Genomic DNA, 16,573 nt, shown 5'->3' with positions numbered 1-16,573 from the left:
GCATTGACTCAGATTGGAAATACCCAGTGCAAATTAATTGCGTATGTGACATAGATACAGGTACTAAAATTGTAAGATTGTATTTTTATCACGCAGTGGTCATCGCCAAATTTGTGAATTTTGTACTTATATTGTCTTCATATTCTGACTTCTTGATGATTTCTAGTATTGGAAATAAAGTGAATGGTAATTTTTTTATAGAAAATCACATACAACTACGTATTGTTGAACGAGTATTTTCTTTATTTGGGTAGTACGTTTGTTGTATGTGCGAATGTGCACCATGCATAAAGGCATGCATGAAACACACACGGACACAAAAACTCCCTGACACACACATACACAACAGACACATATCTACACACAGACACACATGTACACGGACACATGCCCACACTCAAAAGACACACAACAAGTCATCTTCCAATGTTATGGCCTGTCCTTCAACATCATGTGTAACAACATGTACTGTAATACCCATTGACTAAAAACTCAACACACAAGTACATTCCTATGAAATGGAAAATCAAATACGATACAGTAAGAATAATTAAAAACAAATTCTTGTGTCCTTTGTTTGAAGTGACATTATGACCAAAAGCTTATTTACACAAAGAGATTAAAGGGATCGTATGGTTTTAGTTAAGACCTAATTTCATGCCTCTAACATTTTGGGTGAGATAACAAGAAACCTCAATGAAAATAGGAAAGAACATGTAATTCCCAGAGGAATTCACTGTTTGTTTATTTGATGAAAATTGGTTTTGAAATGTCCGAGATATCCAAAACAGAGCGATCTTAATAAAAGGTGGGACCCACATTGTATTACGATCACTTCCGTTTTACTTTGCTTTTAGATGTCTCAGTCATTCCAAAACCGATTTCATCAAATAAACTTTGAATTCCTCTTAGAATGGTATACTATACTTCATTCCTTTTCTCCCACTCTCACACAAACAAAACAAAATCCACAAATTACTGTCTTCAATTCTTATGGTGAGGAATTGTTTTATTTCCAGAGATCGTACATCTACATTCTACAATACAAAGGAAAAGCGCTACAAGTTCTACGTAAACTACTAAAAGCTTGAAAATGAACTCGGAAACAAGGCCATAAAGCTGTACGTAAGCAAACAAAACAGGCTAATTGCTCTTGTGTGTCCTTTTAGCTGTCATCAGCTGGTATATCATAGAGGCTGGTAACTTGGACCTTTCATCAGAATAATGAAACTGGAAACTTCTTTATGATAAATGGGGAAGCAATACTGTAGATATCCAGTGACTTTATTTGGACCCCGACAAGAAATCTAACTGTTATTCTCGGTGCAAAAGGGGAGCATACAGCGTATTCTCGAGTAACATGGTGTTAGATTTTTAATTTCTATTTTCAAAATAAAAACTGAGGTGTATTACTGCAAGATTTCATACCTGATGATGGAAAACAGTATTCGTCAACCAGATAAAATTTTGTCATATTTGCAATAGGGATATATGCTAGTCACATAAGTGTTCATGGGATACAAAATGCAAACCTGCTTGAACATTCAATTTGTGCAAACTGTAGAGTTATTCTGTATTTCAATCACGATGCTTTCGAACTAAACATCCAAACAGAGGGAGAGAGAGAGACAGACAGACAGATAAAGCAAGACAGGCAGAGGGACAGACAGATGTCAGAGTTAAATTTAGAGAGTGTGACATTTTTACTAGATGAAGATTGAAGCTTGTTCTTTTTTTTTTTTTTTTTTAGGGGAATATTTCATCAAGGAATTGGAACAGGGAATATTCTTCACCACTGCCTATTTTGAAGCTGTTGGGTGAAATAGACCTTGCATTAAAAAAAAATAAATAACAATGCTAGCAAAGCTTCATTAGCATGTCAAGATAACAAAGTGAGCCTGTGGAAGGATGCGGATGCTGGGTTACCATAGCAACATCACCCGGAGGACATCAGTGATGTCACAGACACCAGGCACAAACATCTCTAACGAGTATCCAGAGACTCTATCAGATGTGATATTGCCACTGATGAAGGCCAATCTCGTATGTTCCTATAACTGTGTGACATCTTGCAGTATTGAGTGCATTGCAAAATGTCCATGTGGTTTTGCCTGAGTTTATCCACAGAAACAGCAAGTTCAGTACAGTCTTAGGCAAATGATATGAAAATGAAATAGATATCATTAGCAGTAAGCAAAAGGGGACAAACTTAATTCTGAGCAATCATTTAAACATCAATTTTTCATTAACTTGAAACAAAACACATTTTACAAAGTATGTATGAGAAATTATCACATCTTTCTCATAAGCTCAGGTGCCTTTCTATAAGGTCACATCCATGAAAGTTCTTTTCAATACACGTACTTACAAAATAGTGAGACACAATAAATACAAGGCATCATAGCTACTCTCATTAGTGAGTATGTTCCCTCGCAAATGAGCTGAAAATGCAGCTATTTCTATTTCAGCTTATTTACACAGCACCTCACTAGAATAACTCGCCTGCACTGATTACTTTGTACTTGAGATTAACAAAATTGACATGAATAGTTTTACCAAAACAATAACCATACCAAAACAAATCATTTTATCTAACATACAGCACTGAATCTTACATACGGCATACAAATAATTTTCACAACATTCGAAATGAGTCGACAAGATTACAGCTACCTTACACGATGCTACACATTATGTACAGAGTCAAACTAAGGCGGATGCTTTGGTCTAGTAAAGATCATCTTATATCAAACTAAGCTTGAAATCTCTTTCATCCTTTCTCCTTGCAGAGTGAGAAATAACATCACATGGTAATCAAATCATTTACAATCCAATCCTCCCCTTCCCTTTGAAAAAAACAAAATGACCATCAAAAGGCAAAGATCAAGAAAATATAAATCAAAAGAATGCTGCATCCAGTCAAATGCCATTAAGCCTTACTACACCACCATCACATTGGAATGCCCTATTTATTTACTAATACTTCTAATAAAAAAAAAAAAATGTTTGAATGACTATCGTATTATACAAATGGAAAAAAAAAACCCCAAAACCCTGTGTGAACGCCTTTTTTGTATTATACAAATGATACACACTTCAATCTGCCTTGGAGGCCACCTGCCGTATATGACCACTGAAAAGATTCCCCCCTGAGAAGAGCAATGTTAAAGACCCTGTCTATAGTGGCCACCCATTTTGTCTCCCTTGGGTCGCTGCTATAGACAGGTTTTATTGTAGTACCCATGACTGAATCCAGAGACTCCAACCCCCAGCACCTTCTGATCTGGAGATTCTCCCGCCCGAAACCCCTAGCAAACAGGAGACTCCAAGTTGATGTGTGCGAAGTTCCTAGGGTTCTAGATGTTCTCTGGTGCTATCTAAGGCTTATTTTTTCAACATAAGATAGCAATAAGTAAGAAATCCTTTCCACCGGGAGACACAAAGCCAGGGCGGGAGAAATCAAATCTCAAACGGGAGAACGGGAGATTTTGTAAAAATGGGCTTTCGGCGGGAGATCTCCCGTCGAAAACGGGAGAGTTGGAGTCTCTGTGAGTCCATAATTTAGTGTCTGTACCTGTCTTTTGTACATGGGTAGATTACCATTAGTATGATCCTTAGCATGGGTTAGCTCTGTCACTATTACAAAGGTAAGTGCATCTACACTGCACAAGCAGTCAAGAGGTATTTTAAAGAAGTAATCCCTACTGGGAGTAATGGTTAGGTACAAAGTTGTTGTTTTTTAACAACCCTCCTTTCTCAATCTACCATGGGAGGATAAATGCATAGCAGCAAAAGCCAATATGGATGCACCAAGGCATCACAGATAACAAGCTCTTGCAGCTCTTTAACACACAACTGTTATCTTCTTTGATTGAGTCATATTGGGTTTACGTTAGATTAATTTTGCTTGCTGAAGTTACTATTCTTAAAATCAGTTTATATTCTGGCACAACATCCTCTATCAAGGACACAGTGAAACATACTAACACCCTTACAGTGGTGACTAGTAGTACCAGTATGAGATGAGTCAAGGTGCAGGGTTGAGAGTAACATCAGAATTAAATACCACTGGCAGAGACTTGCAGTTGAAAGCGTAAATGAAGTCCATCCACAGTCCTACACATATCATATGATGTCCCTTATTCAATGAGAGGACAGGGTCATCTCTTAATTGAAAATGATTAGTGAGAATACACAGATTTTTGAATGGTAGCTGTTCCTTTCTAGGTTTTCCCCCTAGCCCTCTAATCCTCAGATTACCCCATAAAAACCTTCACCATGCTTACAAGCAAAAACAGAGAACCCATCTATATTCACACATTGCCAACATATGTACAATCCGATGTTCTTGCATGACAAAGGTGCCCTTCTCCTATTATCTTAACCATTCTAAATTCAACTGACTGAAATACACCTCCAGTTATCAAGCTATCTGATTCACTTGAAGTTGCTATCATTTCAATCTACATAAATTACAACCTGCGCTTCCATCTCTTGTGATGCGACAAGAATAGACTGTAGAGGGCGCTACAATGAGTTAAAAATACTGAGGGTGTCAGAGACTGGTCGGTGCGGAGACGACAGAGGGCGCTATGTATTACGTATACCCAGGGCCTGTTCCAGCTCGGCCCGGCGCTGCTGCACCTTGCTGAAGAAGTAGCGCCGCACTGCCTCCTGAGCCCACGGCTGGTAGTAAAAGTCCACTCTACGCTCCTCCTCTGGATTGGACACTACCTCCGTCATACACTGTGGATGGATGGATGGATGGAAGGATGGATGGATGGATGAAAAGAAGGATGGATAAATTGTTGAATGGTTAAAGCCATAATTTACCATTTGCAGATGAAACAAAAACCCAGCAGAAGTGCTTCAAAATACTTCTAAAATGTGAGTTAGGGATACAAACAACATATGTAAAATTTTGAATCATTATAATCAATGTTAAGTATTGTTCAATATAAAAAATGTGAACAATAACTTTACAATAAAAATGTTTGCGGGCTTAACCGTCTACAGTTATGGTTTATTGAGAAAAGCAGTGAAATCTCCTTATATTTTAGGCTTTATTGCGAAAATTTTATATGGTAGGATGTTTTGTGATACAGCTGATCTACACATATGCATCAAATGTGATATCTTGAACATTTTTTTTTAAATCACTGTTCCCAAAGGTAAACAGGACCTTTAAGGTCAGAATAGCATTGATTTGGATTTTCATTTGAAAAAAAGAAGAAGAAAGATTCACTTTAACACTGATTTAGGATATAAACTTGATCACATCCCTACATACGTATATACAGGCGGACTTGTCACATTTCTCAAAGTACATTTTAAATATATCACAGCTGGCTTCTACGTAAGTGAAACCTTACTTTGCTGCAACTGTTTGTCATTGTTAAAATCTTTTTTGTCATTTCTGGAGAAACCTTCTACATGGTAGTATATACATGTAGATACCTTTTTCCCTACCTTTAAATACACTACAGTCCAAAAACACATAACATCTACCAAAAATAGTAGACAAACAAACAACTCAACAAACAAGCAGTCAGACAAACAAACTAACAAACAAGCAGACAAATATACAAATGACAAACAAGAAAACAAACAAACAAACAAACAAGTAGACAATTATTCAAACTGACCAACAAGGAGACATTTATACAAGCTGACAAACAACTAGACAAATAAACAAGTAGACAGATAAATAAAGAAACAGACAGACAGACAAACTAGTCTCACTCACCTTAAGATCTCTGACCTGAGAGACCAGCCACTCACTAATGAACTGCTGAGGGTCTCTAGCAAAGCCCAGCATGAACTCCCTTTGCACTTTGAGCTGGTTGATGGTCTCAACTGTCTCATGAATCTATGGGATGGGGCAGATAGATAGATAGATTATAGACAAATAGATAGATAGATAGAAGGATAGATTGATAGATAGATGGACAGACAGACAGACAGATGGACAGATGGATAGATAGATAGATAGATAGATAGAGATAGATAGATAGATTGATAGATAGATAGATAGATAGATAGATAGATAGATAGATAGATAGATAGACAAATAGATAGATAGATAAATAGATATAGATACATGGATAGATAGATAGATAGATAGATAGATAGATAGATAGATAGATAGATAGATAGATAGATAGATAGGTAGGTAGGTAGGTAGATAGAGAGATGAATAGATAGATAGATATAGGTAGATAGATAGATAAAGTTGAAGAGAGGTATAGAAGAATATGTAAAATGGTGATGTGGATCCTTATCAAATGATTGGCCGAGAGCTATCACATGACTAAACTTTTATTTTGCCTAAAGGCCCAAATTTACTATTTAACAGTTGTCATAAGGATACTAATGACTAGTGTTCACGACTGCTCATCTGTGGTCAGTAGCATTGCCTGTTGTACAAAGGCATTGCAATTATTTGTGTGTGTGGTTTAGTTAGCTTGGAGCTGTCGCAGGCCTGGGAATCATGCGAAGACAGGCGCCATGGAATTGAAATCATGTCACCATTTTATAAAACAAATAATGCACATGACTTGGTTGGGTAAAGGTAAAATTATCCACTGTCCATTACTTTCAAATAGTTGTACCTCATGTGTTTCCAACTGTTCCAGAGTCACTATCAGGAATCTCATCTCATAATACCATTTGAAGAGAATCCCATCAAAGCTTTGGGAGAAAGCTCCATTATCAGTGTGGTTAGCAATCAGATATTATACAAGTGGAAAGTTTGGGTCATTTTGCACGACATGAAACTAGTGGGAATTACTTTTGCTTGTTATTTTTGCATGTGCACTGAATGTGCGCTTGAATTATACACACAGGTACCATGCCACATGTTTGCATCTAGTCAGGATAGGCTGCACTTGTTTTTACATGTGATTATAACAAATATTACGGAATATTGTAGGGGGATAAAATTTGTGTTACTTGTAGATTTCTTTACATTTGCATAGTCCTAGAGTGCGAGTGACTTTGCTGCCATAATGCTGACCAGTTACCAAGGAATTTCTATGTTTGTAGCTCCTGTACATTTTAGTTGGAGGAGGTATGAACTTCCGTCATGGGGGTTTGGAGTCCTTTAAACAATGCATTACCTGATCTACAAACCACAGTGACAAATCCAAACAGCCTGTAGCTAATTTAGAGTAAGCTAACATGAAGGTCTTTATCATCACATTTAATTGGCAGCCATACTGTGACAAGTACTTCACATGGTGAACTCTTTACCTGCCAGCAACCAGGTACAGTAAAACCACAAGTTTAGATATTTATGGAAATAATAAACTGATCATCAAAGGAGTATTTTCATCTCTTGCTGCGGTATGCAGTGGACCTTGAAATTTGACACATAGTGATGTCATGTAATGTTGTGGAGCAGCAAGCCACAAGTGCTGATATCAAGAGTGGATGAGCGCCCTCTGTTGCCCAAATCTGTCACACACACACACACACACACACGCACACACTGCCACTGGATAGATTTGTGCATCACTCATTATCCACACCACACCACATGCTAGAGTGCCTGAGTCTATAAAGCAAACCATGACGTGCAATAGAACACTTTTGAGTCTCAAATGTTGCAATCTCTCGATTCAGATGTAAGAATCCCAATCTCATATTTAACATTTCTTGGTATAATTGAAATACCCAGCGTAAGCTTAATGAATAAGCTCTTAAAAATACAAATTTGTCAAGAATCTACAGCTCTCTGTTAATACCTGCAGGTAATATGATATCAGTTTGCATATATACCATACTATAATCGAAGAAGTTTACTGGCATTGGAATTTGCCATATTCATAATCTATGATACCAACTCAGTTTGCGAAAATTTTGAGCAAGGAAAATCCATCCACAATTTGTTCATTTATTTTCTATGATGGTGAGAATATTCTTTGGCAGGAGGTAACAACTTTGTCAACCGAAATTCAAATGTTGAGAAGGTGATGGTCTATGGTCTCGAGAAAGACTACTGTGGTAAGCTAAGGTCAAGCCGGATGCAAGGGGGCAGCACTTTGGTGAAGGCGGCAAACTTGCAATACCACATCCAAACAGACCATGGTGTTGGTGTTAGTGGTGATGGGGAGGGGAAATTGGGAGTGGGGGGAGGGGGTAGAAATAAAGTGGTGGCAGTGGGGATGGTAGCGGTAAGAGTGGTAACAGTAGTGATGAGAGATGTGGTGGCAATGTTGAGAAGATGTTAGTGGTGATGATAGGGTCGGTTACCATGGGGATGGGATGTAGATGGTAATGAGTACTGGTAGTGATGGAGATGGGAAGGAACAGTGTTGATAGTGGTGATGAAGGTGGTATGTGGTGGCGATGAGAGAGACGGTGTTGGTGATGATGATAGGGGATGGAGTTGGTGGTAATGGGAGGGGATAGATTGGTGGGGGTTATGAGAGCTGTGGTGGTGATGGGTTGGAATGGTGGTAATGAAAGCAGTGGTAGTATGAGAGAGGTGGTGGCTGAGGTGATGGTGGTGGTGGTGATGTTGGTGGTTGCCATGGGGAGGGGATGCTGGGGGTGATGGGCAGTGGTGGTGCTAGTAGAAATGGGAAAGGACAGTGCTTATGGTGCTGATGAGCCACGGTGATGGTGGAAATGGGAGGGAGCAGTGTTTAAGATATGGTTGTGCTGAGAAGTGGTAGTGGTGGAAATGGGAGGGGATAATGGGGACAGTTACGTGGTGATGGTGGTGATGTAGGTGGTGGTGATGGTGGGAAGGGATAGTTTGGTAGTGGCTATGAGAGTTGTGGTGGTGATGGGGTGGGGATGGTGGTGATGGGGTGGGGATGATGGTAGTGGAGGTGATGAGAGTTGGGGTGGTGGTATAGAGAGTGGTAGTGGTGATGGAGGGGTTCTATGGTGGTGTATGAGTTAATCAATGTTGGTAGAGGTGAGAGTGATGACAAGGGATGTTGGTAGTAAGATTAGTGGTGGCAGTTATAATTTGGGAAAGGGTGGAATTAGGTAGGTCATGTGGTCTTAGTCACTTTACACAGCAGGAAAAGATGTGAGTTACTGACTCAGATGCCTGGACAAGATTATTGGGAATGGCTTTTTTTTTCATTTTTGTTTTTGAATATGACAATAATAGGACTGTCTAGACTGTATCTCCATTGTCTGCATAAGAAGTATGTCTTCTTTCCACACTTCATCTTCTTGATACAGATTAGAACTTAAGACTCACTTTACCCCCTTTTAACCCAATGAGGTCAAATTCCGAGTATACTTGGGCAGGGGTTCTATGGGAAATGCGTGTTGTAGCAAAATCGGTCTGTCCCTAATGAGTTAAAAGTTCCTAGGACGTGACATCATAAAAGCTGCCATCTAGAAACTATCAATTAAAGCTTCATCAAGGGAAGAAGAGTCAACGTTTGATTGCATCAGGGGTGTGTTGACAAGCCAAGTATCTCATCCCAAGGTCACGGGGTCAACAATAAGCTGGGTCAAACTCTGGAAGAGCACACAGTCAGTCGAACTCCGAAGGGTAAGCGAGTTTTCCTAGAATGAAACACCAGGAGGAGTAATCCAACTCCCTCTTCCCCCCTTCCCCCTTCACCAGCTTCCAGTGCATCCTAATCCTCCATGTCACTCCCTATTACTTCTCCCCACTGGTATAAGGGGCGCGCAGCCCATCGGGCAGGGCTGGGGTTTGGGGACTGTTGTGGGGTAGTCTCCCAACATGCAGACCCTACTCTGACATCATCTCAACAGACGAACCGGTTTCCATGCATTACGCATTCCACTGCATGGAACTATGAGAGTTTCTGACAACCACAAATCTTACCTCCATGGCTTGCCCTACATAGCAATGATGTACGTATGTACACAAACTGGATTCTGAGCATTGGACTGTTTCAGTGGGAACAGGCTAAGTGAATGGCTTGTTGTGAGGTCATTCGGAGAAAGATATCGGTGAATTAAGATACAAAGAGGAACATGCAAGATAGAGTGCCAATTAAACAAAATGTAATACATTCTTATAAATTATGATTGAAAGAAACATACTACTTCATGGACCCTGTCCAATTTAGCAATTTGTAGTTATGTATTCATTGGAAAATTAATTGTATAATGTATTCATTGAAAAAAAGGAATGAAAATAAATGAATTCAATTCAATTCAATTCAATTCAATTGATTTCTGCTCCTTTGTGTGATATATTGCCCGTATTCTTCTACTTCTACGACGGAATAAATGAATAAAAAAATAATAATACAAAGTGGGTGAAAGACTCTCATTCATAAACTATGAATTACAGTGTATGATCCTAAACATGAATTTGACATACACATGACTTCTTCATCTACTGCTATACTCCTTGATCACAAATTCAACCGCTCACAAAATTGTCAGGAAGTCCCGGTTCGCGCTAAAAGTTAGACAAGTTTGCCAAATATATGGTGTGAACCGTTTTGAACCTTGTGACCTCTTGACCCAAGAAACAAAGATGGCCTCTCACCTTGTTGTCCAGGCCGGCTATCTCTTGCTGACTGGCCATGGAGAGAAGGAAGGATTTCATCTGTTCCTTCAGCGTGTCATCCTGTGGAAAGAGAATTCATTCACTCGTTCAGTCATTCCTAGCACCTTCTTTTTTCTCTCAGTCACACAAAATGTTAGTACAAGTACTACAAACAAGATACATGTCTGTTCATGGCATGAAATACCTGCGATTTGGAGCCGACGGCCTTTTTCGCACAATGAAATTTTCACGAGTTGTCATCGGCATTCACTGCATACAGTGTAGATAAGAACTTTGGCAGGCATTTCAGTTTTGAGAATCTTGCCGCTCGCAAAATTTGTGCAAAATTCATGTAAACATTTCTTGTTTTACAGTAGAGACATTTCCATTACATCTGTGGTTTGCAATCATGAACAGTTTCACTTTGCAGTACATTCCTAATGATTTCCTTTCTTTTCAGGGTTTGGTTTAGGATTATGGCCATCAAAGAGAGGTAAGACAAACTTCTTAAAATGAACGAATAATCATCATATTGTCATATTCATGACAATGATAATTACTAAAAAAATCAAAAGGCTCAAAATGGTCTGAAATGTATACAAAATTTTGAGCTCGATTGGAGCATTTCAAATTTTGATGCACGCATATGATGCACACATGTGCCAATCAGCAGACATTACAGTGTTGTGTAAATAGATCACCACATGAAATATGCATCTGCTATTAAAATTTCATAGCAAAATGAGATTTAGAAATGGAGGTAGAGACAATAATGTGATGTGAGAAAATAGTGTCATAGAGATGTCAAAGGTTAAGTGATCATGTGGAAAAAAATGCTACAGCATCTTAAAGGACAAGTTCACCTTCACAGACATGTGGGTTTAGTGAATACAGCAATATTAGTAGAGCACATCAGTGAGAGTTTGAGGAAAATCGGACAATCCGTTCAAAAGTCATGAATTTTTGAAGTTTCTACTCAGTCACGGCTGGATGAAAAGACTACTATAGCTTGTGATGTCACATGTGTACAAAGATATAAAGAAAGAGTAAAGAAAATTCAATATATTTCAATTTTTCTGGCGTAAACAAAAGAACACTCGACTTCTCTCTTTCAGAAGGCGGGGGAATGATATTACCCTTAACATACGTCAGTAATAAGTCGAAGAAATGTGCACTTTATAAAAAAAGTACAGTTTTGTGAAACTCTCTTTTTATTTTCCTTATATCGTTGTTAGCATGTGACACCATACACTGTAGTAGTCTTCTCATCCAGCAGTGACTGCGCAGATACTTACAAAATTCATAACTTTTGAACGGATTATGCGATTTTCCTCAAACTTTCACTGATTTGTTCCACTAATATTGCTGCATTCTCTCCATCCCTATGTACATATGAAGGTGGACTTGTCCTTTAAGATCTTCAGACATGGTGACAAAAGTTTCGAGAGATCACAGCTTGAAATTTTAGAGAAACAGGAGACACAAAATCTGGGCAGAAAGAAAGAAAGGAAAATGATAAAACCAAAGAATTTGTACAGAAACAGAAGGTGATCCGTGAGCTTTCACAGATCACCTAACAAGAATGGTGACAACGACATATTCGTACTATACAGTCCTAGCAACACAATGAATGTTTATATAAATTGACAATACATTCACTACATCATCGCAACATACAAATGCTCAAACAGTTTTAGGCTCGTGATTCTGCCACAGAAAATTTTTTAGAAAACCACATCCTCATACGCATATCAATCAAGCAATTTGAAGATTTTTTAAAATTCGTTTAATTATCATCATTATTACTTTTTTTTTTTTTGCGAGTACGGAGTCTATGGTGAGAGTCAGGTACTGGTTGGGCAGGATGACTCAGTTTAACCAGGGAGGTGGGAACCTCCATCACAAGACACTCTGTCCAGTTTTGTAACTTACTGGTGATGATTCACAAAAGTCTGTGGAATGGACAAATGCAGACCACTGCAATGGTCAAGTCTGGACAGGCAGAATACACCTTGGTCAAGTATGTGGACAAGTTGACAGATTGATGTGCTTGTCATCATGGGGTAAGTTTTTTTAATGAAAAATGACTGTTACACCAAGAAATGAATCAGCCCTGATGGACAGAAGATATAGGAGCCTCTTTAGCCAAATTATGTCATAAGAAACTGGTGCTGTGTATGCAAATGTTCTCAGTGTTTTATCAAATGCTTTAATTAAAAAGCAATAAAAATGCTTGTATCTGCAATTGAATTTGTCACCCCTTTCAAATCCAACAACAAAAAAAAAAAACCTATTCCACACCTCCAGAAAGACTAAAAGACTATTAAGTCAGAAACATCAAAAGTAGGTCAGTGGAGGGGGAGGGGATCATAACCACTTCTCCCGATCCTAGCCCTGTTCACGAGGCAGTTTCACAATCATTGCCATTCAAGACTCATCGCTAAAGTGGCCCAGAATTAAAATATTGCTCCAGTCCACTCCAGTCCTCAGGAAAATAAACAGAAAGTCGAGGACTGAATTGTTGCGATGCTCACATCAGACGACTGGTAAATCATCTTCTGGCACAACTGAGCACTTGTTGCCGAACACGTGGATCTCACATGGATTTTTGAGTGTGGTGAAGAAAACGTGCTTGCAGCGCCACTTTGCTCAGTATGACAATGAAGCAACATGGATGGTTGTCCTCCATAAATTAATATTTTTTCTCTCTTGTTAGACTAAAATCTGCAAAGTTTGTGAGAGTTTGTTCATCTCTAACTTCTTCTGCCACTTTGGAGTAAAGCGTGTCTGTCACATGACAGCTTGTGTACCTACACAGGATAATTTTATCATCTAGGCTGCGGATAACAAGAAAAATATCAGTTTGTATCTTAAGTATTTTTGAGCACTGTGTGAGACAAAAGCTTGAGGTGTCACAGTTCACATAATTTACGTCAAACATTTGCAGGTTTTTTGAAAACTATTGGATTCATCATGAAAGTTTCAAGAGTCTAAATCGTGATTCTACATGATATTTTGTTTTGTGCAGTGGATGCTGCAGCCAGGGCTTTATTAGCCAGTGAAAAATTGACTGAAAATATCAAACAAACAAACAATCACAGGAACGGATAAGAGGAGAGCAAAATTTCTGACCCTGTACCGCATTTTGATGGGTGATGCTCATTATTCCAAGGTTTGTTAATCTGAAAATGAGATAAGGTTCTTTAATCCACAATTCATTATTCTGAAACACGCAAATTCTGTATGCATAGTAGAGGTTCATTAATCCAAATATGAAATACAGTTTGCTAATCTGAAAACCTAAAGATGGTGCATACTAACAAACCTTTGGAATAATGAACCCTTTCTCATTTTCTGATTTAATAATAAGGAACCTTAAAGGTAGACAAACCTTACTTCATTTTTGGATTAATGAACGTGCAGAATAATAACTTCATTTCATTTTTGGATTATCGATCGCTCGGAACAGCAAACCTTATTTCATTTTTGGATTAACAAACCTTATTTCATTTTCAGATTACAGAACCTTATTTCATATTCGCATTAAGGAACCTTATTTCATGTATGGATTAACATACCTTTGGAATAACAAACTGTAACCAATTTGACAGGTCCTTGTGTGGGAGTCGTGCTTCCCCCTCTCCTTCGCAATGGCTGAGCTGGGAGCATCATTTAATATCCTCTCTGTTTCAACTTAAGACTCCATCTTATCGGAGCTTTCATGTGTTTTCATGTATTTGCAACCTCTGCAATGTTGCCTGAAGCACATTAAAGTGCAAAACAGAAAAAAGAATAAGAACCAAAGGTATCTTTGAAACTTTGACAAAAAAAGATAAAAAGTGTTGCATTACAAAAACATTGACCACAAACCTTCTCATCAAGGTTAAAAAACAAACAAACACAACATACATGTACGACACAATTTCATAATGATACACTTCTGCCCTACAGATTTCCATACATCACATGCACCTCATCAACAGGCAGACTTCAATGATAAGAGTGAACATATGTGCAACATTTCTCAGGGACACAAATACACAAATGAATTGCTGAATAGCCCAGGAAATGTCTCAAGGCCTCATTTGATAGGCACACGGCCAAACATTATGGCAACAACAAACTATCAATTACACAGCTTTTTCTATCAACTACACAACTTTTTCAGCACCACAAACCGAAGATAGCAAGGCTCTTATTCTATCAGCCGCATTTTCACCAAATTTGTGTCAAACTTTTGGCAATCTCATATTGGCTCATACTGGCATAGTGATGAGAAACGAACAAACCAACCAACGAAAAAATGTCCTGAGAAGTCCACCCCGCTTTATATTCTTTGAAGCTCAACAAGCCTTAATGCATTATAAATTCTACATGCATTATTCCTGGGGGATGTTTCACAAAGAATATAAGTCGAACTTAAATCTAAGATCAACTTAAAAATATGGTAGGTGTGTGTGATTTCAATAACATTCTAACTTTCATATACAGGCATTAATTACCAAAATAAAGTAAGGGACAAAATTTTTTTTTCTGTAAATTTTGATAAAAATTTGAAGTGGATTCGGAAAACATTACATAAAACTAAGAAGGAAACCAATGGCATACCATAATTTTAAGTTGATCTTAACTTTTAAGTTTGACCTAAATTCTTTGTGAAACACCCCCCCCCCCAGCATCCTACCTACTTTCTCATATGAAAACATCTCCTTGAAACATTGCACTCTCCTCTGACACACCTTGAACTTTGTTTTGAAAGACCTCATCTCCAGTGCTGACCAACCTTCCCATGAGGCTTTGCAGACGAGGGCTACTACAGAACCTCTGGCTAACTCTGGTCCTCCTACAGGGTGTTCAGACGCAAAAAAATTAAACTAGAATAGTATAGCTATACCAAAATGGTATAGCTATACATCTGAATGCTGGCTAACGAAACAACATATAATGAAACGAGGGTCAGAGCATCGTTTCGAACTAGAGCTTGAAAACGTGAATCAGCATTCCATAATGTCCATTGTGCGTCTGAACGTATGGCGACCATAGAATGGTATAACTGAGCAGGGATTAATGGGAGCATGCATGAAAGGTAACCCCATAGCTGTCACTCATTACTATAACAGCATGCGCAGTGGGAAACTGCACATCTACCGGTATACAACGTTTTCCAGAATGGTCGAGATTAACATCTGAACGGTCTGTTGGCTATGCGATGATTCTTTATACATCATTTCTTTTGATGAGTTTTGGTATAAACTTGTTTGCGTCTGAACAGGGGGCTAGTAAGGCATCCTTGCCAGAAGGCATTGCAGAGGGATCATCCCCCAAAGTCCTGCATGATGCATATTACATTTGACCTCTGACCTCATGCATTTGGTGTGATGTGGTCCTCAGAAAATGAGGTCATTTGTACCCCATTCATACTGGGCATTTAGAGCCGCTCCAGGAACTCTCCTGAAGCCCTCTAAACTCTGAATGAACAGACAATCTGGCCCTGGAGTGCTCTAAAGCTACATGTATGCCTCTCTCAAGGCTAGCTGCAGGAGCACTCCTGAAGCACTCTATAAACTCTGTATAAGTGGTCACCAACGTTTAGAGTGTGCTACAAGTGGTATGTGGAGTGTGCTGTACAACAGTTTATACTGTATATTAGAAGTTCCTGCACAGCAGAAGGTCACTATGACACTTATGTCCCTCTAGAGTCACTTGGCATAGTGGTCACAGTGAGTGGTGATTCTCTGCACTAGGAAACTCAAGGTGTGTTCATGATTACTGTAAAACGAGGAATTTTCGCGTGTACTTTAATTTCGCAAATTTCGCGAGCGCCAAGATTCGCGAAATTAAAATGCACGCGAAAATCCTTGTTTACACTATATGCATTGAATGCCAGAGGCACTTCGCGAAAATTTCATGCCACGAAAAAGGCTGTCGGTTCCAATTCGTGAAAAATTCATGCCGCCAATATATCATGTTTTACAGTAAGATTTTTGGCCATTGTCAGCATTTGAAACGTGATTAGTGGAAGTTACGGTTGCATCCTGAGGCACTATGATATAAGTGCCATTTCAAAAAGGTCATTCC

General features: G+C 38.7%; 1 protein-coding gene across 1 annotated transcript in view; it reads right to left on the bottom strand.

Moving 5' to 3' along the window:
* Positions 1-4,143: 4,143 nt before the first annotated feature.
* LOC139731213 (SWI/SNF-related matrix-associated actin-dependent regulator of chromatin subfamily D member 1-like) overlaps positions 4,144-16,573 on the bottom strand; it is a 167,645-nt gene continuing 155,215 nt past the window's right edge. The window contains exons 8-10 of the mRNA XM_071642096.1: positions 10,496-10,576; positions 5,747-5,869; positions 4,144-4,746 (exon numbers count right to left, since the gene is read on the bottom strand). Of these exons, the coding sequence (XP_071498197.1) occupies positions 4,591-4,746; positions 5,747-5,869; positions 10,496-10,576 (360 nt within the window). The 3' untranslated portion in view covers positions 4,144-4,590. The remainder of the gene's footprint in view (positions 4,747-5,746; positions 5,870-10,495; positions 10,577-16,573) is intronic.

The sequence above is a fragment of the Diadema antillarum genome, unplaced genomic scaffold, assembly GCF_040938485.1.
Source record: "Diadema antillarum isolate AM-2024a unplaced genomic scaffold, OU_Dant_1.0 seq00000367_RagTag, whole genome shotgun sequence".
NCBI classification, from domain to species: Eukaryota; Metazoa; Echinodermata; class Echinoidea; order Diadematoida; family Diadematidae; genus Diadema; species Diadema antillarum.
The sequence above is the reverse complement of the archived record's forward strand: the minus strand, read 5'-3'. Positions and strand labels throughout refer to the sequence as shown.